Here is a 24,883-nt window from a genome sequence, read left to right as displayed (position 1 = left end):
TGTCTAACCCGCTGATCGTTTCCCTTTTATAGCTATCCAATAGCTGTAGTTATCCAAAGGAAGCCCTCACTCATCACCACTACTTCCTGGTTCTTCAGTATTTCCACATTTCCATATTACAGATCAGAAGTGTAGTTCAGAAATTATGAAGTTCTCAGTTTTAAACCTTAGGACTTTTTTACAGCTGCAGACAGTAGTGGTCAAGAGTAAGCTACAGACAGTAGTGGTCAAGAGTAAGACAACTGAAAGAGTATGTATGAGTAGTATGCTTCCATGGGTTCTTTTTATGCTCACAATATGTATTTTCTCTGCTGTTCAGTGCTGTTTCCTTTATCCCCGTAGCCATATTTGAACGCCTTCGGAACATCCTTCACGAGTCGGAAATAGACAAACGTGTCCAGTACATGATTGAAGTCATGTTTGCAGTAAGAAAGGATGGCTTTAAAGATCACCCGGTGATCCCAGAAGGACTGGATTTGGTGGAGGAAGAAGATCAGTTTACACACATGCTTCCACTGGAAGATGATTATAATCCAGAAGATGTCCTTAGTAAGTCTCGGCCTTCATAGATCACTGTACTGATGAAAGTCTCTGGCAGCTGGAAATTGACTTCCCTGCAAATAGACTCCTTGCAAAATGTTTGTTTGCAGCATAAATCAAGATTATTCAGTCCTACGGAGATTTCTCACTCCTGAGCGTTCCTTTATTTATTTTATGGTAACTTTTCTCTTTCAAATCTCTTATGCTTTTTCTTAGCAATAGTAAAAAACCTCTGCAATAAAACCAGATTACTACAGTCATTCAATCTGACTAAGCCCTCCTGTGTATACGTAGTGTATTCCCATGATATGGTTCTTCCATTCACATTAAAAAAAAAAAAAAAAAAAAAAAAAAAAAATATTATATGTATATATATATATATATATATATATATTTATATATTAGAGAAAAGTCTTTTATGAGATTTTTTATTTTTTTCAGGCTCTGTAATTTTTTTAGTGCTTTAAATACTCCTCCCACCCACCCCAACGCCCGCCCATTCCACATATGGAGCGAGCATAGGAACGTTTTAATGACGCTGCCTGTTTAGACACTGACTTTTACTTAGTTAAATAGCCAGAACAATGAGTGATTGTTCTGTGTTGAGTATTTAAAGTTAGCGGTGCTGTGGGTGGGGGATTGGTGGCACAAGGAGGTGACATTAGGGGGAGGGTGGAGCAGTACCCAGAGAACATGTAAGACACTCCTCTTGCTGTCCGTCATGTTTTCTGCAGTATACTGTGTGTAAAGCCATGCTGTTGCCTTGTATCTAATTGATTTTAGGGACTTAGTATCGTAGTAGATATTTTTGGGCATCGTGCATCACTACCCTAGTACAGACATCTGTTCATATCACACAATAGCAAAATATGTTTAATCTCAAATAATGTAGGAGAACAAAGGAAAAAAGTCCCCTATCATGTCCATTATGGTGACCACATTTCTTAATTTTCCATTATAGTATGTTAGCAGACATGGGAGGGAGTACTCATAGGGTTATAATGTTTGGACAGTAAACGTCTCAAGCCAAGGGTCACCTTCATTGGTGTACAACGCTACTGACAGGTATATGCAATGGGGATGTAGCCGATTTCCCAGATCCTCAGTGGAAGATGCCAAGCTTCACCAGGACCCACAAAACATCACTCAGGGTTTCTCCACTGCCACAGCAGAGTATTCCCAGGGGCAAACCTCTTAAGACATCAATGGACTCTCATAACTTCATCACATATTCATTTTCATTCATGTCTCAAACTATAACTGGGACCAATGAAGTAGATCTTATCAGGATGTGACATTGTAATGAGATCCACTTCTCTGGTCCGTTGTATGGTTTGAGACATTCAAGTGTGCTTTGAAATTAAGAGGAATACAAGAGAGTCTATTGAAAATCTCTTGTGAGACTTGGGCCTGGGAATTCTCTTCTCTGGCAATTGACAAAGCTGAGTGGTGGTTTGTGGATTAGATTTTTTAGTTTGTAATTCCTTTTCCTATTTTTGCCAAGAAGAGAAATTACCCCAAGTGTGTGTTGTTGTTTTTTTTTTAATTTCTTACTTAAGGCAAGTTACCATTAGTGGGTATGCTTACTTTTGTATATTTTATACAGTGTAATATGATTCTCTAAAATTTATTTCAGATGTCTTCAAGATGGACCCAAATTTTCTTGAAAATGAAGAGAAATATAAGACCATTAAGAAAGGTATGTACAACGGCAGAACGGGAACGGGAACGGGAAGATTGTATTATAAAATACCTAGGCACAGGCTTAATCATTTCTTTATGAAAATATAGATTGTACAAGTTGCCCAGATGAAAGGTAATAGGAGAGCTGTCTGTCATTAAGACGTACAGGATGCGTCATGTTGTATTTTTCGCTCTAGCAGTTGAGATTCATATACATATTCACAATGGAAATTTGCACTGTGTTTTTAATAAAGCTCCGGAATGATTTAGTTGTCATTGCAGCAATGTGTGTAATAACTCTGCTGCCGAAACCAGCGATGCCATTAAATCTCTAGAGAGAATTTATTAACATTATGAACTGTCAGGGAAGAAAAATACTTGTTTTCTGAAAACTCTGCAGTAATACATTGCCAGGGAGGGACCTAATACTTTGTCCACATCAGTTACCATTAGCCTAGTGTTTAGTACAAGTTATTTCTGTTTAATTGGAGAAGAATCCTTGGTTATTTCTCTGCATGTTTTTGCATATTTTTTTCCTAATTATTTTTCCCCCTCTGTTTCAAGAAATTCTGGATGAAGGTGACAGCGATTCAGAAGGAGAAGAGGGGGGAAGTGATGACAGTGATGAGGATGAGGATGAGAATGAAGAGGAAGCTGGCGAGGAAGGTTTGTTCATTCATCAAAAAGTAGTCTTTTTTTTATTTTATTTTTTAAAGTTTTTACAATTGTTTAACAACTTTGTAATATATGTATCAGTAAAAAGTAGTTTTTTTTCCCCCTTTATATCAAACTTCTTGCTCCTCCCCCCTACACACAGTCAGTTCAATTCTATCTGGTATTTACAAGATGGACCTGCATCTTACTCAGAAATCAATGTATAGGCTGCTAATACAAGTCTATGGAGAGGGGAGGGGTTAAAAGGGAGATGAAAGTGGCAGTGACTAGAGAGACAGCAAGATAAATATCTCACCCCAAAGCTCAATTCACACCTTAGGTTGTTCACGAGTGCTCTGATATGCACTGTCAGACTAGAAACAAAATGGCACTTCCTGCAGGACATACAGCAGATGATAATTACTGGAAGACTTTAGAAACCAGTAAAGTTGTATGTAAGAATAAGTATTTTTTTTAAATATATATTTGTAATATATTTGGGGCTTCAAGTGTTCTTCATTTCAAGATAATGTCTTGCTCTTTGTGAATGGAAACACCACTGTTTGTATTTAAAGGCAGGCAATACATAGAGGCCTATTCATACTTGTGCAAAGCTGCAATTTTATGCAGTGTATCATGGTAGGAGCTTTTGGTCAGCAGATGGGAACAGGATAGGCAGCTGTGCCCAAGCACATTTAATTAAGTCCTGCAGCTGCAGTACCAGACGGAGGACCAGCCTTAGGCTTCATGGCTCCATGTGCAAAATTAGGGCCCACTGTGTCCCATTATAGTAGTTAGGTCCCCTCTGTACCCTTAATAGAGTAGTAAGGCCCCTCTGTGCATCCTATAGTATTAAGGCCCCCCCTAAGCCCCTATATGATAGTCAGGCCCTGTGCCCCCTTTTAACTGTTAAACCCTTCTGTGCATCCATACAATAGAGCCCCTTTGTACGCAGCTTCCTCTGTGTCCATATATCGTAACAGTGTGCCCCCTATATAGGATAAGGCCCCTTTCTGTGTCCGTATGGTAATTAGCCCCCCTTGGTGCATTATTTAAAGTGTCACTGTCGTGAAATTTTTTTTTGCAGAAATCAATAGTCCAGGCGATTTTAAGAAACTTTGTAATTGGGTTTATTATCCGAAAAATGCATTTTTATCATGAAAAAGCAGTTTGAAGCTCTCCCCCCTGTCTTTATTGTTCTCCTATGGAGAGAGCTAAAGAAAAGACCAAAACAGGACAACAAAGAGTTAATCTACAAATCCCTCACGGGATATCTCCTGTGACAGTCACCAGTGACCTGTCTGAGCTCAGATTACAGCTGTCACCCAGCTCCGTGCCTGTAATCCTCTGTTATCTGCTTTCTGCTGCTGGCTAACTCCCTCCTTCCTCCTCCCCCCTCCCCTCTCCCTAGAGCAGACAGGGTACGACTCCTGCAACAAGTCACAATTTTCAGATTTTTCAGAGTGGATGAAAAAGAGGAAAGGAGGGGGGGACCTGGGAAAAGGCTTTTTACATGCAGATAATGGCAGATTTGGCTAATAAACCCAATTACAAAGTTTCTTAAAATCGCCTGGACTATTGATTTCTGCAAAAAAAAAAAAAAAAAATACGACAGTGACTCTTTAAGTAGGTAGTAACACAACCGCAGCTAGAACTCCCCCAATAACCATAAACCCCTATGTAGCCCTCATCCTGCAGGTAGTCCATCCCAGTAAATGTAAGCTCCCATGTAGACATCCCCCTGCAAGTAGCCATCGCTTTCCCCCTCACCCAGTAAACGTTATCCCCCCTGGACTTTTGTTCTACCATTGATCATAGCATCCCCTATGTTGTTGCAACATTGTTACACATGGATTAACAGCACTGATCTATATTGTCCTCTTTCCTGCTGCTTCTGAGGGTAAGCTATAAAGTCATGGGGCATGTCTTTATATACCATGGCAGCTGCATTGGGTTAGGAGAGTATGGCCTGTTAGTTTTTTTTTTTTTTTTTTTTTTTTACCCCCTTGGGTAAAAAAAACATTACATATTCAGGCTTAGGGAGTTTTTAGACCATCTATCAACAGTTTTGTTATTTGTATAACATTTTCTATACCGACTGACAACCAGTGATACCATTTCCTGCATAAATTTAAATATGTATTTAATATTCTTTCCATATCGACATGGTGGAAAATTAAAAACTGATTAAAAAGCAAGTAAACATTAGAGGACTCATCTTGCATAGTAAGGGTAGCACCGTGACTAAATACATATGAATGATCTGCTAGAGATTGATGAATTGGACAACTGGCAGTCTGGAATGGGTGTTAGGGAAGTGGCATAGGGAATGCCCTTGTGATGCAGACTGGCACTGACATTATTTGAAGATAATTTAAGACAGGAGCTGAGGTAATATGGAAGAAAGATGAGCTCACCGCACAGTCTGCCTCAACTTTGTCAACTTTGTTTTTCCATCCACATTTATGTCTAACTTTACTGCAGCTGTTTATTCAGGTTCACTCCGTCTAGGAGATGTTCTAAGTAAGCGGTACAGTATTGAAGTTCTTATAAAAGTCCACAAGAAGGAACACCTGATACATAGCCATATTAAACTGTATTCAATGAAATGAAGTCATATATATATATATGTGTGTATATATATATATATATATATATATATATATATATATATATATATATATATATATATATATATGGACAACTTGGTTGAGGCTGAGCACAGCTTTAAAGGGAATGTATCACCTAAAAAAATTTTAATTGTAACTTTTTTTTACATTTTATAGTACATTATTATCAGGGAAGCCATCTTGCTAGAGCTTTCCGCACAGCATTTAGTGATATCCTTTACAACAAGCCCCATGGGTATAGAAAACAATATTCTATATTGACTTCTATGGGACAGTTTTTACCATTCGGTTTACGATCTGTACACTTCCCTTTTATAATCACAAGGATGGGAAATTAATTTTAAAGTGGGGTTAATTGGACTTAGTGGGTGTGATTATGAGACTGAGATGGCATGAATCCCCCGTGAGTATTGCATGGACACCTATTTTTTAAATAAAATTCACGCCCATTTAACTATTCAGGGAAAAGTGCAGGTAGTCAACGAAATAGTAAAATCCTTATAATCGTGTAACATTGGGGTGAAATAACAAACTTAAAGGGAACCTGTCACTTGTTTCTTGCTCCCCAAACCACGGATGTCACGAAACATACAGGTAGTGGGGTGCTGGGACACTTTAATTTATTCTAAAATTCTCTTGCTTTTCAGAGAAAGTCATAGGTGCTGGGTCACTGATAACTAGTCATTGGGGAGAGGTTCCTGGCAGCTGCTTCCCACCCTGCCTGCGTTTAGTGAGGTGTCTCTCCTTAGGATGGTATAGGGTAAGACACTTGACTCAGATGACTACTTACCTGGGGCCTGGCGGCTTTTTATAAATCAGGATTTCTAAATCATAGTGCCCCCCATACCCTGCCATCTGTGTTTCATGCAGCCTATAGTTTCAGCGAAATAAATATATTTCCCAGAAAAAAATCTAACAATTCTGAAGATTGTTTCTTAGAACTCTGTATTGTGGCTTTCCTTTCTTCTTCCCCCTGGAAATATAAGAATAAATTGATATATGCGTATCATCAATTATATTGAGGTTTTACTGCCAAAAGTGTAAGATTCTGTTGTTTAGAATTGGTATTTCATGGGAAGTTCAGGTATTTACTATAACATATGAGTAGTTGGGACCATGGTCTTTTAAATGGTCGATAACCTTTCAACAAACATTTAAGAATAAGTTATCTTGTGTGTACTTGAGGACTGTAAGCACAGCTATAATACTGCATCTTTAGCAGTATATGGGGGCCCCAATGTCTCTAGTTTTTGTGGCTTTCTCTGTCAGACATAGTATTACACAGAAATTCATAAATAGAAACATTACAGAGGAGAGAATAGCACAGTGCTGTATAAAAACGCCATATTGTGACACTAGGAGTGCCTACAGGTGTGTAATGCTGAGATGCAAGGAATCTGTGTCTACATGCTGGCTCTATACACATAGCTCTGATTATACATGTCTTGATGACTAGATGTAACAGAACAACTTAAATTTACAGTGCTTGTCTCCCTGCTGATCACTTATTATGTGTAATGTTGCCTGCTCTGTATTTTCAGGAGAGAAGATAACCATTCACGACAAAACAGAAATTAACCTGGTTTCATTCCGGCGGACTATTTATCTGGCAATCCAGTCAAGGTAAGACAGATGAACATTTACATGGACAGAATATATTGGTAATCTATTTTTAATGCTCTTTTTCCTTTTGGGTGTAAAATTCTACTTCCTTAATAATAATAATTAATAGTCCTGTTGTAAAAACATACCCACCCTACACTACTCCCATGGCTACTTGTTTGTGTGCAGGCACCATGCAGTCCCCTTTCAGAAACACATTATGAATAGCTGACAACTAAGCACCTCGGGCGCTCTCTCCCTACAGACACATTCAGATGCTGACGAGTATGAACGCCCCAGTCTGCCAACACAAACTCTGTAAAAGTGACAGAAATGAGTGTTGGAAGGAGCCTTCAAGTTACTCATGTATAAAGCGAATGTACGTCGCCTTTTTTTTCCATTAGCTGATCAGCGCCGGTGCAGGGATCCGACGACTGTGCTCTTAGAGACATGTCAAAAGTTTCGATCGGTCTGGGTCTCAGTGTTCAAACCCATGCTGATCGTGAGAAACGAGCCGGTAGAAGATCATACTAAGTATGTTCCTCTCCCGGGAGTAAAGAGAGGTAAGGTATCAGGTGTTTGGGCAAGTAGTCCATGCAGCCCTTACTGCTCGATTATCGGGCCTTCTGATTGGTCCAGTAAAAAAAGCGCCGATCTAGCAAATCGACGCTTGTTTACTAAAATGATCGGGCTGTAGTCTGCTTGTGTTATAGGACCCTAAGTTTATAAAGCCCAACTCTTCCACTGACCCAGAGCAGGGAGCAGACCACACTCAAGTGCAGGTACGGGTCTGAACACTCACACTCGATCAAAACGTTTGATGTCTTTGACATGTCAAAAGGTTTTTTTTGTTTTTTTTAAACAACATGTACACTTTAATACTTTAAAAAAAAAAACTCTCCTGTTATCAAATAGCCATGGTCGCACATGTAATGACTATACATTTATTTATTGTACATTTATAGCACAGATGTGGATTAATAAGGGGCCCTTAAAGGGAGACTAGAAGTCTCTAACCTTCTGTTATCTTACCACAGTGCTTGGGGCGCTGAAGGAACATGCCTTTTCTCACCTTGATCCTCACCGTCTTTTCAGGGAATCTTGACTTTATTCACTACCAAATAAGCCTGTTTTGTGCACTGGCGCTCATCACCATAGAGCACCGTATGAATATTCATTAGGGGTAGTAAGGCGGAGCACTCGGTAGTCCCACCCCCAGTGCATATAACCTTCTTTGCATAGTGAATAAAGTTAAGATTTTACAAAAAAAAAAACCTTGCAGAGGATTTAAGTGACACTGTGACCCCTTTTGTGCATTCTGACATCTCTACACAGGTGTAATGGGTAAATCTAGCTTTTTTTCACACCTTATTTCATATCATACGTCATCGTGCTTGTTCAAGTAAAAAGTGACCTTTTATCAACTGCAGATTGTATTAAGTGGGCGTGGCCTTGCAGTATTAGTGCCACTTAGCCCCGCCCGTTGGCCCTTAGCAATGGCTCTGTTGGCACCGCCCTCTTGACGCCCATTGGTTGGCTGACATAGAGGGGGTGGGGTCTAGACCTTTCAGCCAGCCTGTTCCAATGGCCGACGAGGGGGCGGGGCCAACTGTGGTGTTGTGGGCGGGGCTAAGTGGTGTTAATGCCGCAAGGCTCTGCACACTTAACACAATCTGCAGTTGATAAAAGATCACTTTTTACTTGAACAAGCACCATGACGTATGATATAAAATAAGGTATGAAAACCGCTAAATTTACCCTTTACACCTGTGTAGAGATAACAGAATGCACAAAGGGGGTGACAGTGTCACTTTAAGCTTATTCTCAGCGCCCTGTACTCTTAAGAACAGAACAGCAGGTTAGATGCTTCTTACCTGCTTTTAGTTTCGCTTTAAAAAATATCTGCTGTGGTTAAACTTTTAGGGAATGTGCACACTACGGATTCCGCACGGATAACTTCCAGTTGATTCCAGTATAGAATTGAGCCTATGGGACTGGCGGAACTTCAAGTGGTAGCACGTACAGAATCCGCTTAGTCATCTGTTCAGATTCCGTGGTGTGCACATACTCATACACAAACAATGGTCTGCTTACTATATGACCCCAGATTACAAAGCTGAGGGGGAGGCCACCCATCCAAGGAAGCATGTGCCCAGAATCATGCACATCCAACTGGCTATAACTTAAGTAACCCTCCAAAATGGGCACAACATTAGGTCTAGGAATGAATGGTTAAAAAAAAGAATAAGTCTCTTAGTACTCCAATATTAAATATAAAAAAATAAAAATGTGCCATTGACAAATTGACACAACTAATATTGACTGTGATGTAGTATAGTGCTTTGTGTTTCTGCATCCACATATAAGCTCAGACAGAAGTTGGCACATCCTATATCTTGCTTTAGGCAGGCGGCCTTGTTCTGCCTAATTTTACCTGCTAATAATCATATGGTAATGCAGTTATTACATCTGACTTGGAACGTTTATTTTTCCTATTTATTTTTCAGCAATGCAGAGGGGAAAAAAAAGTCAGAAGCAAAATAATGTCTGTCTTTCAAATATGTGTGATCGGCAAAAAGCCTGGATCAAAATAATGCTGGTGTAATGGCTTTTTGTGACCGTAAAATGTACTTATACCTACAGATGCTTAATGGAGCCTACCCGTTCCTATAATTCTACCAGTGCTTTTCTGCAGTAAATGTATCTGATTTCATTTGAAAATCCCCTAATGATTTAACAGCCCCTGCTTCCCTGCAAGGCAATTTTCAGATTTAGCAAAATGTATTTGGTAGTGATGTTAAGTTTGCTTGCTGTAGTTATCAACTTACTGCCAGCTCTCTGCACTGTCCTCTGCGACTTTATCATGTAGGAAGCATTTTTTCAGTTTTTTCTGACTTTATTTTTGTACTGCAAAATTTGAGATCCTTAAAATGTTTCTTCATAGTCTTAGTGATCATTCACACGTCCGTAAAATTCTGACTGTACATGGACGATGTTCTGCAGACTGGACCTGGGAGCTCCCAGCGTCGCAATGAATTCTGATGTTGGAAACTCCTAAACAGTTAAAATGTTTGCTCTAGTCTAGTGTACTGTCACAGAATTCTACGGACGTGTGATTGAACCCTTACAATAGAATCTGTCTCCTGCAATCAGAAGGGTGAAGCTGCATGCTTCTCTTAGGGTCCATTTACACAGAAAGGGTCCTATTACACAGAGCGATTTTCAACGATTAACGACTAACGATAAACGGTCGCAAACGAGATTGTTTATCGTTAACCTGAAATCGTTCACCATATTACACAGGTCGGTAGATACGATCGTTTTCTCAGGAAAACAACGGGCAATGTGCTATTAAAATGAACGATTAGTGAAAAAATGCAGAACTTGAGTGAACGAATGTGGAATTACATCGAACGATTAACGATAACTTTAGGTTCAGATCTGAATGAACGATCGACAAACGAACGATTTTTCGATTGTTGGCTGCAATTGCACAGAACAATTATCGTTTAAATTCGAACAATATAACTATTTTTCGCACGATAATCGTCCCGTGTAATAGGACCCAAAGATTATCTGACAGATTATTTGCCAAAGATTTGAAGCCAAAGCCGGGAATGGATTTGAAAAGAGGAGAAATCTCAGTCTTTCCTTTTTATGACCTGATCTGTTTTTATAGTCTGTTTCTGGCTTTGGCTTCAAATCTTTGGCAGATAATATGTCAGATAATCTTTCTGTGTAAATGGACCCTTAGATTCTTATAAAAAATTGGTGTGATCTTAACACTAAAGGCCCTATTCCACCAACAGATCTGACGACAGATTATCTGCCAAAGATTTAAAGCCAAACCCAGGAACAGACTATAATCAGAGATCAGGTCATAAAGGAAAGACTGGATTTCTCCTCTTTTCAAATCCTCTCCTGGGTTTGGCTTCAAATCTTTGGCAGATCATCAGATCTGTTGGTGGAATAGGGCCTTTAGGGTCGTAATAAACGACAAGTAGCAAGCAAACGCCGGCCTGTCAGTCCGGGTTCACACTGAGCAAAACTAGCGGAATTGTCCGCCGCGGAATGCCGTTAGCCTCCCTCTCATAATGGGAGTCTATGGGAGGCGCGCGCTGCTGTTCTCACAGCGTCTCTCCACGCTGAAGAATGAACATGTTCATTCTTCAGCGAGGACAGAGCAGGAGCGCGCCTCCCATAGACTCACATTATGAGAGGGAGGCTAACGGCATTCCGCTAGTTTTGTTTAGTGTGAACCCGGCCTCAGACTGTCTATGCTATTACACGCACAGACATGGGGGGGGAGAGTGTCATGTAATGTTTTAACGATCATGCCTGACTGCAGATTGTTGCCTTTTAACATGACCTATTAAACCAAACAATTATCGGCCAAGTACGGCCCCATCTGATTGAGACTTTTTAGTTATATAGGAATTATAGAAATGCTATAAAGTGTCTGTCGTTATAAAACTTTCAAAATGTAAATCAACAATAGATGTGATATAAAGCAAGTTTCAAATTTACATTCATTATTTATTTTTTATTTTTTTTTGTTATCATGGAAAACACAGCACTTTCTGTTTTCTGACTTTTTTCCTCCCCTCAAAAAACAGGAATCAGTCAGAAAACAGGAAGTCCAGTGTTTCCCAGGCCATCTGAGCGCTCACAGAGAGAAGGCAGTCATGTGACTGATGGACACATTGAGCCGTGACTCTCTGTATTCGCCAGAGTTCCTGTGTTTAACATCCATCCAAGTCCATGCAGATGTCTAGAGTCTTCTATAGAGGAAATATAAGGAATGGTTTTTGGTGTCAGCACTACTACTAGTGTGAATGGAATAAGGATTGCTTGTTAGAACATTTTAACAATATTATTTAGAGTTTATTTATATATATATATATTTTTCTTTTCAGTTTAGATTTTGAAGAATGTGCCCACAAGCTAATAAAGATGGACTTTCCAGATAGCCAAACGGTAAGGTTTCCTCTGTGAATGTATGACTTATGCATACATATTGAATTTCTCTCCCGAGCATTCATTTCTTTTATAGACATTGATAGTCTTCTTCAGACACTAGTGAGCTGGAAATTGGCTCACTGATGGGTGATAGCTTAAAATTAAGTTGCATGTGAGGTGCATGGACGTTTTCTTTTTATTTTAACCATTTGCTATGTTCACACTGCATATTTTGATGGTAAGGGTACTGCATTGTACAACTCTCCAGCTATGGTGGAACTACAACTCAGTTGTGTTGCCACCACTGCTGCCCAGTGGTGTATGCCAATCTGATAATGTATCACAGCAACTTAGGCACCTATATAAGTGATTGAGTATTGTCAATGCTTACAAACCTCACAATGCCAAATCACTATCTTCATCAAACAGTCATATTGTTGTGGAACCAGTTTAAAGGGAACCTGTCACCACCACGTGCCGGGGTGACAGGCTCCCGACCCCCTGCTAGAGCGCCCTATACTTACCTGATGGCGCCGGGTCTAGCTTCTTGATCCGGTCCGGTGACGGAGATTTCAGTGCCCGAAGCCCGGCGCGCGCGCTCCTGAGATGAGTCCAACGCTCATAGAGAATTAATGGAGCGTCGGACTCTCCATTCATTCTTTACAGGCATCAGACTCATCTCAGGAGCGTGCGCACTGGACTTCGGGCGCTGAAATCTCCGTCACCGGACCGGATCAAGAAGCGGGACCCGGCGCGATCAGGTAAGTATAGGGGGCTCTAGCGGGGGTCCGGGAGCCTGTCACCCCGGCTCGGGGGGTGACAGGTCCTCTTTAAAATTTGTTAAAAATGTCAGAAAAATTGCATCTAGCGCTACCAAATAGAACTCGTATATAAATCGTTACTTACGCTATCTTTTGATTCTTCCTGGTGGTGAGTGTTGTAACCTCCAGATTCGGGTTCCAGTAAATGTATGTTATCCACGCTGGGAGTGCGCCCCGGCCGGTGGCGTAATCTCAACCAACTAGTGTTCCGGTAAGAGTTCACTGTGACGTCACAGAGTTAGTTACGGAGTGTGGTGAGGACCAAACTTTCTCCAACGCGTTTCAGCGTTACTAACGCCTTCCTCAGGGATGGTGAATAGCTCCTCTCTTACTCTTTTTACGTACACGGAACAGCGTTGTTCTTTTCCTATTGGTTCCGTCCGGATTGTCACCACCTGTTCGGAATCTGTTATTTCCCATGCATATTTACTATAAGGGACATTATCACTGATCCTGTGCCAATGTGCTGCTGTGAGGGCCGCCTGCACACGACATACAGCAAGGGGCTGTGATTTGCAGATTAGATTTGTAAGAGAAAAAAGTTTTCAGTCTATGATTCTCCAATGAAGCAGCCACTTGTGAAGACAGGGCCCTGGTCACACAGCATACGGCAAAACCTCAGAGCGAGGGAGGACACGAAGGGTCTCCACAATCCAGCGCCCACCTAAGCTTCACCCACGCACGCTTACGTCCAGTCACGTGAGACGTCGTCAACACGTGACTGGACGTAAGCGTGCGTGGGTGAAGCCTCTGTTTACTGCTTGTGAATGTAACATGGATGTTAACCTAACCTAACTATATAGAAGAATTGACTGCCCACAGTTCACACGTTATTCATGTGAACTTGCAATATTAACTAATTTAAAGGATATCTCTCATTAACAAAAGAAAAAAAAGCTTTTCTCATGTCTTTGAAACGTGTCAAAAAAACTTTTCAGTCATTTTCACATCCTCACCGGTCACAAGAACAAGTGGTGAGACATTTGCTTTTGTGCACCTAGTTTGGTGTCTAAAACCAACAACAGTGATAGTTTTCCTAAGAGCAGATTATTTATCTATGCTTTACAGGCAAATTCCTAGTAATACAGACACCTTTTGATGCACATGGAGAGGCTGGCACTTTCAGCAGAATATACCTTTCCATGTCATGTCAGATGTAATAAGGTGTGAATTATCCAGTAATATTTATGGCCTGCCGGGCATTCCGTTTCTTTACTTTTATATTTTCCTTCTTAGCATCCATCTTGTATCTTGGCAGTTTATCCCAAAGGAAAGTCTCATCAAGGCTTTAAAACGCCATGATTTATAGTTGTTTGCTTTTCTGATTTTGCATGTAGGGGAGCAACTTCAACTCCATCATCCTTCGCGTTTTTAACTATAACACTTTTGAATGCCCTTCGTTTCCGGACTTAAAGGAACAACATTTCTAATGCTACATCCTAAATATTTGTTGTTTTGTGGGAAACACTGGGCTTTTTACATTTCTTCCTCTTTTTTTTTTTTTTAATGCTGTTTATTCACTAAATAATCACCCCAGAAATGAATCAGCTAGTTCTCCCATGCTTAATAATGCCAAATATTCGAATATGTTTACATTGCATAATGACAGCATAGTGCCATAACATAGTGCCATATTTTTGCTTTTTATCGCTCTCCCTTAGGTTCTGTACATAAGTGATCCTCCAGGTACAGGTTTTCCGTCGCCATTCCATAGTGTGCACGATGGATGCTGTTTACATGAGTGTCACCAAAGGGAGGGGAGAGGTGGCGGTTCAGAGCAGGGATGGAGGGAACAGCTCAGACACAGTTTTCTGTGTCTTCAGCAGACTCAGAACAAGGGGAAAAAGTATGGTGCAGATTGTTAGTCTCCAACAGGGTAGATTATTGAACATGGATTTTACCAAACCGAATAACCCCTTTAATGCCCGAGCATGTTACAGCCATGCTAAACACAGTTGTGTCATGCTGGATATCAGAAATGAGTGCGTGGTTAGAGTAGGGAGAGAGAGCCCGTCTTCTCTCTGGGGTAGTCTGTACAGATGACCGGTAACAAACAGCCAAATTTAGACATGTTAAAATAGTTATCTAGGATTAAAAAAAACTATTGCAACTTTCATGCAAAAATGGCATCAAACCTCTATGTTGCAATTCAGCTCTATTCACTTCACTGGAACAGAGCTGCAAAACCCACACACAAGATGAGGACCGGAGTGGTGCTGTTTCTGGAAGAAAGTGGGCCTTTTTTTTCTAAGCCTGGATAAGGTTAATGTAGTAAATTTTCATGTGGTTAGGGTTTCATTGTATTTCTCTCTTTCTCTCTTTTTTTTTTTTTTTTTAAATACTCTATGTACTGTATAGTTTGATCTTTAATAGCATATTTAACAACCTAATATGTTTAGGATTTGACACATTTCCTATTGCGAGTCTATTTTTGCAGACTACGTCTCTTCTCTGTCCAGCATACCTCTTGCTACATGGCACAAATTGGCACTTACACAGCAGAGATAGCAGTTACATCCAAAGTGCTATTTGCTGTGTGCACCCAAAAAAAACCAACTCAAAAGCCATTGCATTGTGCAACATAATTGTTGGATATAAATTACATTGCAGCAGAGTATACTTAGTGGGTTTTTAGTCACCTTGCATGAAACGTCCTCTGTAGTTAAGTCAGCGATGGCATTCTGTAATGAAAGAACAGTACGAAAAACAGCAAATGTGTTGACAGCTGTTTTGCCAGAGACAAAGAACATTATGAATGTGGGATGTTTTACATGTACGCCATCATTACGCCTTGCAAGACTGTTTGGGCTAGCTTCTTACTTGTGAAGCCTAAATGAGCTTTGTTTGCGATATGTATTTTGAAATGAAAGCCATATGATGTTGAAAGCCTTCCTCACATCACATGACTCTGACTGGTCTGTATTAAGATTCTTATCCAAGAAAGACGGTACTCGACGGAAGTTATATGCAATTAGTTAAAGTTTTTTCAAATACTGTACAATTCATGATCCAGCCAAGCCAGTAATGAGTATAAGAATATAGTGAATTAAGCTTGTGTGTGACCAGTGGCGACGTTTCGGTCAGCACCCGACCTTTTCCAAGCCTTATTGTAGCTGTAAGGAATAGAAGAAATGTATTCTGTCTGGTGGCTGGAGAGAAGCACAGAAGAGCCATGATAGAATGAATTATGCCAAGCTATACTTATTATTAAGCCACATTGATCACAAATCTCTACTATCTTTTGACTTTAATCCAGACATGTTAGTAGAAAAACGGGTGGCAATGAGCCCGTGGCCAGATAAAAAAAAATTATTTTTTTATTTTTTTAAATATACAAACATGGCTCAAGTGCCCAGGGGCCATTTATCAGAGCCCAAGCAAGTCCCATGTCCTTACTATCAATGTCTCTCGGCCGACTTCCATCTACCTACCCCATTTGACTGCTAGCCACTAGATAAAGAGCACTTGGGCAGGCTGTGGGCCCTATTATGCTGCGTTTAGACGGAACGATTATCGTGCTAATTTGCATGATAATGATCGAATTCGAACGATAATCGTATGTATAAACACAGCGAACGATCAAACAACGAGCGAGAAATCGTCCATTTTGATCATACAACATGTGTGTTTCAGTACCTGCTTTTAAAGGGGTATTCCCCCCGATACCTAAAAAAATATGCTCCCAAACCTAGCTGGTCTTACTCACCAAGCCCCCCTGAGAATTTTGAGCCATCTCCCGTCTTTCTAGCTGCTTCCATTCCATAGTTACAAGTTATGGCGTCGGCCGGAAAACTACATCTCCCATCATGCATTGCTTATGCCTGATTGGTCCATGATGTAGCAGAGTTGAGTGAGTTGCATAGCAGAGTGGATTGTGTGTTAAGCAGAGAGGAGTTATGGGGGGGCCGCAGGTCAGCCGCCAGCCCAAGTGTTACCGAAACTAAACATACTGCCTAGTGTGCAGCCGTGGACACCACACACCTTCACTGTGCCGGGGGGGGGGGGGGGGGGGGGGGTGGTCGACGTTTTGCCGCCGGTGAGTTCCAGGGGCTGGGAGGCCATTGACAGTTGCTGCTACTGATCAGTGTCTCCCGACTCGCGCCCCCCCCCCCCCCCCCAGGGGAGACAATGCCCATGTGCTGGAGGTGTGCGGGACTCACCCGCGGCTACCCGCACTCCCCAGGGCTTACTCACTGCACCCCCCCCCCCCCCCCCCGAACTTACCCACGGGGGGGGGGGGCAACATCAGGGGCCACAGTTGAGCTCAGGAGGGGGGGGGGGGAGAGTCGGGAGACACTGATCAGTAGCTGCAGCTGTCAGCGTCTCACTGTCCTCCCTCTCTTCATTGGACTGAGTTAGAAGCGCTAACCCAGCCCATTGAAGAGAGGGAGAACACGTGATGCCGTCTCGGAGGGTGCGGGCCAGGAGCAGGGTTGGACTGGGCTTTGTCGGGTTGGACTGAGCTTTGATGATTCTATGCAATCCGTGGGGGTGAGTGCATCAAGATAACAGCAAAACTGTGCAGAATCTATAATAAATTGATATAGGAAAGATGGAAAGCTACGGTTGGGGAACGTATTAATGCAATAAAAATTTTTTGGGGAATACCCCTTTAATTGTTATGTATATATCAAGTAGGTAGTATATTCATGTGTGGGTTATCTCTCCCAAATGGCTATTTGCTTGTTTGTTTTTTCCTGTCCTGGCTTGAGCATGCAGTAGAGAAGAAGCTGAAGCTGATCAGGCCAAGTGCTTAAGGGACTTGTCATTGAGGCATGTCAGAGGATATATTCTTAGTTGGGGTCTCTGTTTCTTTTGGCTTCATTCAAGCAAAGCAGGCGGCACTCGCATTAACATCAATGACATAGTAATGCTAGTTAGCTTCCCGCCAAATGAAGCAGACAAAACATAGCTTACAAAGTCAGTTTTTTCCGTTCCTGTGCACCACTCCAGTCCTGACCTGCAGCATTGCAGTCTTACCTAAAAACTATGGTGCCCTTTGTACAATTAACCCCTTCACGTCAGCAGTCTGTTTATATATACGTTCCTACTGCACATACCCCGTGCAGTAGGAATATAAATATACGTTCCTGACTGTGAAGGGGTTTGATGTGTGCAGGACCGCTGCAGTCAGAGCGGCCCCGCACACATCAGTGTCCTGGGAGCTGAGGATAATGAGAGGCAGCTGCCTCATTAACCCTTTAAATGCTGAGATCTATAGTGATCGCGACGTTTAAGGTACTCAGTGACAGGACAAGCTTCTGTTACTGAGTGATCTGGATCCCGATCGCTTGTACCAACTAGCGGGGGTAAGCCTCTTACCTTCGTCCTGTCGGATGTGCCATCCATGCATAGTCTGTTCTCAGGCAGGCTCTATGCATAGATCGCCGATAACACTGATCTATGCTATGCTATGGCATAGCAAAGATCAGTACATGCAAACTGTTCATTGCATGTTAAAAAGTGTAATAAAAAAAAGGAGGGAGGCAGGGAATAGAGGAGCTAGGGATGGAGGGCGGGGTTGTGGGCATGTTTGTGGGTGGGAGGAGGAGGTGAGAGGTATACAGAGGCAGGCCAGGGAAACAAGGCATGATGGGGACTGTAGGAATATGCAGCACACAGACAATGGTCCAAACAGGAAGTTGGAGATGTAATCAGCAGGAACAGAGAACAGTGCAGGGGGCAGCTAGAGCAGCCAGAGTGGGAAGAAATGTGACAGAGAGGAAGCCAGAAACCATCCCCCAGTGTGTGAGGAGTTTAGATTTTACAGGGGGTGCCTGGAGTACTCCTTTAATTAGATTTGTTCCAAGGTTAGGTGAAATCGCCAGGAGCCCTATATATCCCTTTATACGCTATATACCCCGACAGTTCTGCACTGTTTATGTAAATTGTAGATTAGAAATAAACCGGCCGCCAAGGGGGTTAATAAACATACTTGCATCGGGATGTTAATCTCTCTGCGAGTATGTAGTGTCATACGTGAAATCCGCTACGGATCCGGTTGGTGTGAAGGCACCCTTACTGTATTTATTTCTGTGGATCTGTTGTGAGGCAGCTGGCCCTAGCAACCAATCAGATTCCAGCTCCCTGTGAAAATGAAAGTAGTAATCCTATTGGTTGCTAAGACTTCCAACTGCCATTACTGCTGGAAGCTGCAGCGCTAATTATATCACCTGTGTGTGCAGTGTGGAGATTTTCTCATTCATCTCTATGGGGCGCTCTTTCCCCTCCCCCTCCCCTCCTGTACATCTGGCGGGACCTTCGCTCTAACCTTCCCGGGCACCCAATGTATCTGTGGGCCAAATTTGGGGTCAAACGGTTCAGGCGTTTGGAAATGTATACAGGACAGACAGACAGACTTTCATTTTTATGATATAGATTATATATCAGAAAAAAATAAAATAAAAAGCAATCAATATTTATATGTTACACCAATATGATATTAGTAAAAACTAAAGATCATGGCACAAAAAATGACCCCCCCCAGCCAGCCCTGTAGGTGGAAAAATAAGAGCGCTATTGCTCTTAGAAGGCGGGGAGGAACATCGCATTAATTTGACCCGGACATCTGTGCATCAATGGGCTTGGTCTTAAAGGGCTTAATTACTTGTTTCCTGAATGTAAGGGGAAGCATACAGTGAGAAAAATAAGTATTTGATACACTGCCAATTTTGCACCTACAAAAAATGGAGACATGTGGTATTGTTATTGTATGTACGCTTCAACTGTGACAGACAGTATGATGATATCCGCTGTACTCTAATTGGCTGAGCACAGAGCGGGATGTCACCGGGAACTAGAAGGACGATGCAGGAGCATAAATTGGTAGCAGTGGAGGGAAGTATCTTGTCTTATTGATTTAGTGTACGGGAGGCACATAGTAAAAATATACATTTCCCCCAGAAAATCCCCTAAACCCCTTGAAAGAACAAGTATAGAGAAGTTTCCTCAGGACTGGATCCAGCTTTTCCAGGCACCTAGGGAGTAGTGGCAAAGAATTCAAAGGCATTCTAATAAGCTGACCCCTGAGCTAAGCGTGCTTCATAAATACTGTAAGTCCACTCATCTCTAATGCCCGATCATTTGGTATTCTGATTGTTTGCACTTGTGTTGTAGCAAATTTTTACTATTTTTTTTAATTACAGGAAAGTAGTTTTTTTTTTTAATGCCAAAAAAAAAAATTTGGGTTTGTTCCCTTTTTCTACTACTGTTAGTTCTTCTGCATAACTGGTTAGTGTACAGTCTGCATGCTTATCTCATGAATGGTAAATGCTTGATTGCCACCTGACTTTTTAGGGACAATAAACAAGGTTGGATCTTGCTCGTCTGTTTTATGGACGTAGACATCTGTCTATGAAAAGATTCCAATTTTTTTTTTCTACAGCGGCACAGATGGCCTCCAAATTGTACTGACTTCTGTGTGATCACCAGTCAATGAGCATTTTGCTGCTTGATTTAAAGAAATAGATTCCATCCATTATTTATTTATTCATGTTCGTAAATGGCAAACTTTTTTTTTTTACTATTAGATTTTTTAAGTATCACAGATTTTTACCCTGAGTACACGTACAGTCAACAAAGGAACTCAAGCTTTTGTTTCTCGAAAAAGCCTATTTAAAGGGGTTCACCGGATGAAAATAAAATATTTTCGAATCTGCTGGTGTGGAAAAGTAATTTGCAATTACTACTTTCTGTATAAAAATCTCATGTCTTCCAGTACTTATCCGCTGCTGTATGTCCTGCAGGAAGTGGTGTATTCTTTCCAGTCTAACACAGCGCTCTTTGCTGCCACCTTTGTCCATGTCAATAACTGTTCAGTAGCAAATGCCTATAGAAAACCTTTCCTTCTCTGAACTGTTCCTGACAGGGACAGAGGTCGCAGCAGGGAGCATTGTCAGACTGGAAAGAATACACCACTTCCTGCAGGGCATACAGCAGCTGTCTTTGATAAATAGCTTGCTTTTAAGTTCATTACTTTCAAACATAAGAACGGCTGTAGAAAAGAGGCAAGTGGTCAATTCCTCCCATAATTTAGATATGGATATGCATAAGTATCAACATAAATATATATTTATATAGAGCATATAAATTTCTGTATGTCATTCTATATTATGTTCTTATCTTATTGGATTTCTTTTCATTAACAAAAAATTAAAAGCAGCTATTAGCCAACAACCGTTAACCCCTGTAGGTTAAAAAAACATCAAACATCACAGCATTTAAATGCCTTCAAACTTCTCAAATTACCTCTAAGATTTGGCATATTTAATTAAACTGTTAAAATAGTTAATTGCTAAAAACCACAAGGGACGAGAGCTTTTGTTGCACATTTAGGTTCAGAATTAATTTCTTTTGCTACTGCAGCGGACTTCATTACCATCAAACCATGTTTCATAGTGTTGTACAAGACGCAATTCATTGGCTTTTTATAATAATACCCTGCAGGCTGCATATCTGTTTGGAATCATTCTGTGTAAGCGGGGTTTGATTGTGGTAATTTCTTCCTCGGTGAGTAAGGCTGCAGACTAACATCCTTACAGAATTAAGTGTGACAATTGGCTTAAAATGTTGATCTAGATGTAGATTCCAGATTTAGTTTTTTTCTCCATGTGTAGTAATAAATTACATAATGTAAATCCAAGGAATGAAAAATACCTTTAGGGCAAGGCGTCAGATTTGCTTCCAAATTCAAACAAATTAGATCAAGGAAACGTAAAGGTCACAGTGTGGTGTAATAAGGAAGTGATGCAGTCATAAAGCGTACACATAGGGGTGCCTTATAATGTTGATGAAGAAGCGCTTGTCCCATGAAGGCGACCCATGAAGGCGTAAGGATGTCACAGGGATGTATATCCCTCCACTCAAGACCCTCCTGTGAGCTGCTTACACAGCTTTTGCAGTGATGCAACTTATCTGCCCATATGTTAAACAGGAAAGGTCAATCACAGCCGTAAAATTAATGGGAGAAGTCCAGAGAATAAAAATGACTATTTCAAACTTTGTAATTAATCTTCATTAAATGATTTCTGTCAGCTCTGTGCTGCTTTACTGTCTCTAGCGCAGAAATACAGAGAAATGGTCTCTGTACTGCCCCCTCTGGCCATGTCGGGACTAACTTATAGTGAACCTCCTTAAACAGGCTTGTCAATTTCCGTATACAGGTGCCTTGGCGTGTAGTAGAGCTGAAGAAAAGCTGAAAAATGGCATCAAGCTTGTTTTAGGATGTTCTCTAGCAGTGATTCTCGACAGATTCTGGCCAGAAGGGGCAGCAGAGAGACTGTGTGACCGTTTCTCTGCACTACAGATCATCATCAGATACCTGCCTTTAATCCTAGATCTGTCATGGGTCAGTTTGGCAGGTTTGATGCAGTTATAATCCTAAAAAACAACTTTTAAACTTGCAGCACTGTGTTAAATTGGCGTGGCTTAGAGTTTATGTGCAATTCCCTAGGCAGGATTTCTCCTAATCATCACCTGTAAGAACACTGCACATGGGCTGGATCGTTAAGTCCATGTGCAGTGTTTAGACTAAATAAATCCTGCCTGGGGCATTCCCAATAATGAAGAGGATGGATAGACAGTGTAAGCCTAGGGCACAGACACTCTAGGCCACACCAATTTGACACAGGGCTGCAAGTTTAAAAGTTGTTTTAGGACAATAACTGCATCACCTGCCGAACGGACCCCAGCACAGATCTCAGATTAGAAGCAGCTATCCAAAGGTATAACTGTTTTTTTTTTTTTTTTCTTTTTTTGGTGGTGGTGGGAAGGGGAGATAGTGGGTACAGAGTCACTGTAAGATGCAGAGATGCAGCTTCTTTGTCTTCAGCAACTTTTTTTCTTTTTTAACTAAACCCATTTATTTGTTACACATTTATAATCTGACCCTGGCTCTGAGACAGCAGTGTCCATTGGCACACAGTCAGCATTGCACACCACTGTAGTTACTTCTGACTTTTTTATGGCTGTCACTTTCCTGCTTAATGTCCCTTTTAGAACACGTGCTTTGCTTATTGTATTTATTAATGCTGAATTGCTCTCCAAATATAATGTCATGTATAATATTAAAAGGATCGGAGTGCATTGTCATCAGTATATCGCTGCTATGCACAAACCTCTAGTGCAATCATATTTTATTGTATTCATTACAGTTACTTAAGAAGTAAAACAAATGGGAAATGCCTCTCTGCACATTTAGCTTACAGTCTATTGTGCTGCAGCTGTGGAAAGAAAATCTGCTTACTGAATATTTCAATTTTATTTTTAAACAGAAAGAACTTTGCAACATGATCCTGGATTGCTGCGCTCAGCAGAGAACCTACGAGAAGTTTTTTGGTTTGCTTGCCGGGGTAAGTCATTTTTCTTGTCACCTTAACCCATTTAGTTTCACTGGTCAACTAACCAAAGCTGTTTGTGGTGCTGTATGCCAGAGATGATGTATTCTCCTCTAGAAACAAGCATCTATAGGGAATACCATACTTAGTATGAAATTTGAGGCATAAAGAGGTCAGTAATGTCCCACATGCATGAGAGCTAAACCCCTATTTTTACATTTGATTTATTATTATTATTATTATTATTATTATCATTATTATTATCATTATTATCATTATTATTATCATCATCATTATTATTATCATTATTATTATTATTATCACAAAGTGTTGGTAGTATGCTTTCTAGAATTGTCTTAGCTGGTTGAGCCCAAAGCTGTTTAGGTCAATTTGAATAAATTTGATTATTATTACTACTGTTGCTACTACAATACATTTTGTATTTATTTCTGATCTCTCTCGCACTGGGCTGGTCGTATTACCCCCCTGTAGTTATAGCCCCCTGAAACTTATGTTTTTTTTTGTTTTTTTTTCCCAAAACAGCCGGGGAGGAGATGGTGGACAAAACAAGATGCACTTATCTCCCCAGCTCCTGCACATGAGTCCGCTGTACTACGCTCCGGTTCCCAATCTCCAGCCGCTTCTAGGTCTTAGTGGGACCGAGGATGTGATGTGTCAAGCCCACTGGCTAGGCAGGCTTGGAATGTCACATCCCAAGTCCCCTCTCTAGACCAAGAAGTGGTCGGGGATCGGAGCAGAGTACAGCGGACCCCGGCGCTTGAGCCAAGGAGGTAAGTGCATGTTGTTTTGCTCACCCACCTCCTACCCAGCAAAAAAAAAGCCTGTGCTCAGACCTCTCCTTTAAGCTCCATTAACTTCATTTAAACGGAGTTTCAAACCCCCACCCAAACTTGAGTCGTGTTGTCTCTGGAATAAAATCGCCATGTTTTCTACTGCTGGATAATCCATTTAAAACAGATATGTCAATATACTCTACTATTCTATGCTATATTAATTGGACAAGTCCACCCTTAGGCCCCCACTGCCCATTCAAAACAATATTGCGCCATTTGTGTAATCAAAGCAATCAAAGGATACACTGAGCTCATAGTCATATATGGAGCGCGCTCCCTAGCCCTATTAGAAGTGATTGATGGCTGCTATGTAACCTCGTGTATACAAGGCAAGCTGTTACTTATTGCTGACAGGTCTTTCCTATATTAGTCTGTCCTTAAACAGGGCAGCATTGTGTAATGATGGGCCCGTTAAGTGAGGTCTGATTATCTTAATTTGTGGCTAGACATTTGTAAGAGCAAAAAATATGTCCTTGACTAAGGAAATTAAGGCAGTATCTTCCTCCTTATACCCAGAAAGTATTAAAGGGAGTATAATGGCAGACTGCCTCGAGGTACAGAATCGTAATTATAAAGTATAAAGCCTTGTTCACATGGAGTATTTTTTGTGAATGTATCCTATATGAAAACTTCTTTAAATTCTGCTTTCCACTTTAGATGCAGATGTCAAATCCTTATTGTGGGAAAGATCATAGGGATGTGCATTATTGTGGGAAGAGCATTGTTTTGACTTGACACAGACTATATGCATTCCTTGTTGCATAGCCTGTGTGCGGGTGTATAAGTGTTGGCCCCACTAAATAGAG

The 24,883-nt window shown here is 41.1% G+C and overlaps 1 protein-coding gene across 1 annotated transcript in view; it reads left to right on the top strand.

The window, feature by feature from the left end:
- The window catches only part of CWC22 (CWC22 spliceosome associated protein homolog), a 59,282-nt gene that overhangs the window by 18,346 nt on the left and 16,053 nt on the right, over positions 1-24,883 (top strand). Inside the window, exons 9-14 of the mRNA XM_069985185.1 lie at positions 343-549; positions 2,177-2,239; positions 2,788-2,889; positions 7,049-7,130; positions 12,026-12,086; positions 23,161-23,238. Of these exons, the coding sequence (XP_069841286.1) occupies positions 343-549; positions 2,177-2,239; positions 2,788-2,889; positions 7,049-7,130; positions 12,026-12,086; positions 23,161-23,238 (593 nt within the window). The remainder of the gene's footprint in view (positions 1-342; positions 550-2,176; positions 2,240-2,787; positions 2,890-7,048; positions 7,131-12,025; positions 12,087-23,160; positions 23,239-24,883) is intronic.

Source organism: Dendropsophus ebraccatus, chromosome 9 (genome assembly GCF_027789765.1).
Source record: "Dendropsophus ebraccatus isolate aDenEbr1 chromosome 9, aDenEbr1.pat, whole genome shotgun sequence".
Classification (NCBI taxonomy): Eukaryota; Metazoa; Chordata; class Amphibia; order Anura; family Hylidae; genus Dendropsophus; species Dendropsophus ebraccatus.
Note: the sequence above shows the minus strand (reverse complement) of the source record. Positions and strands in the feature narration are given on the sequence as shown.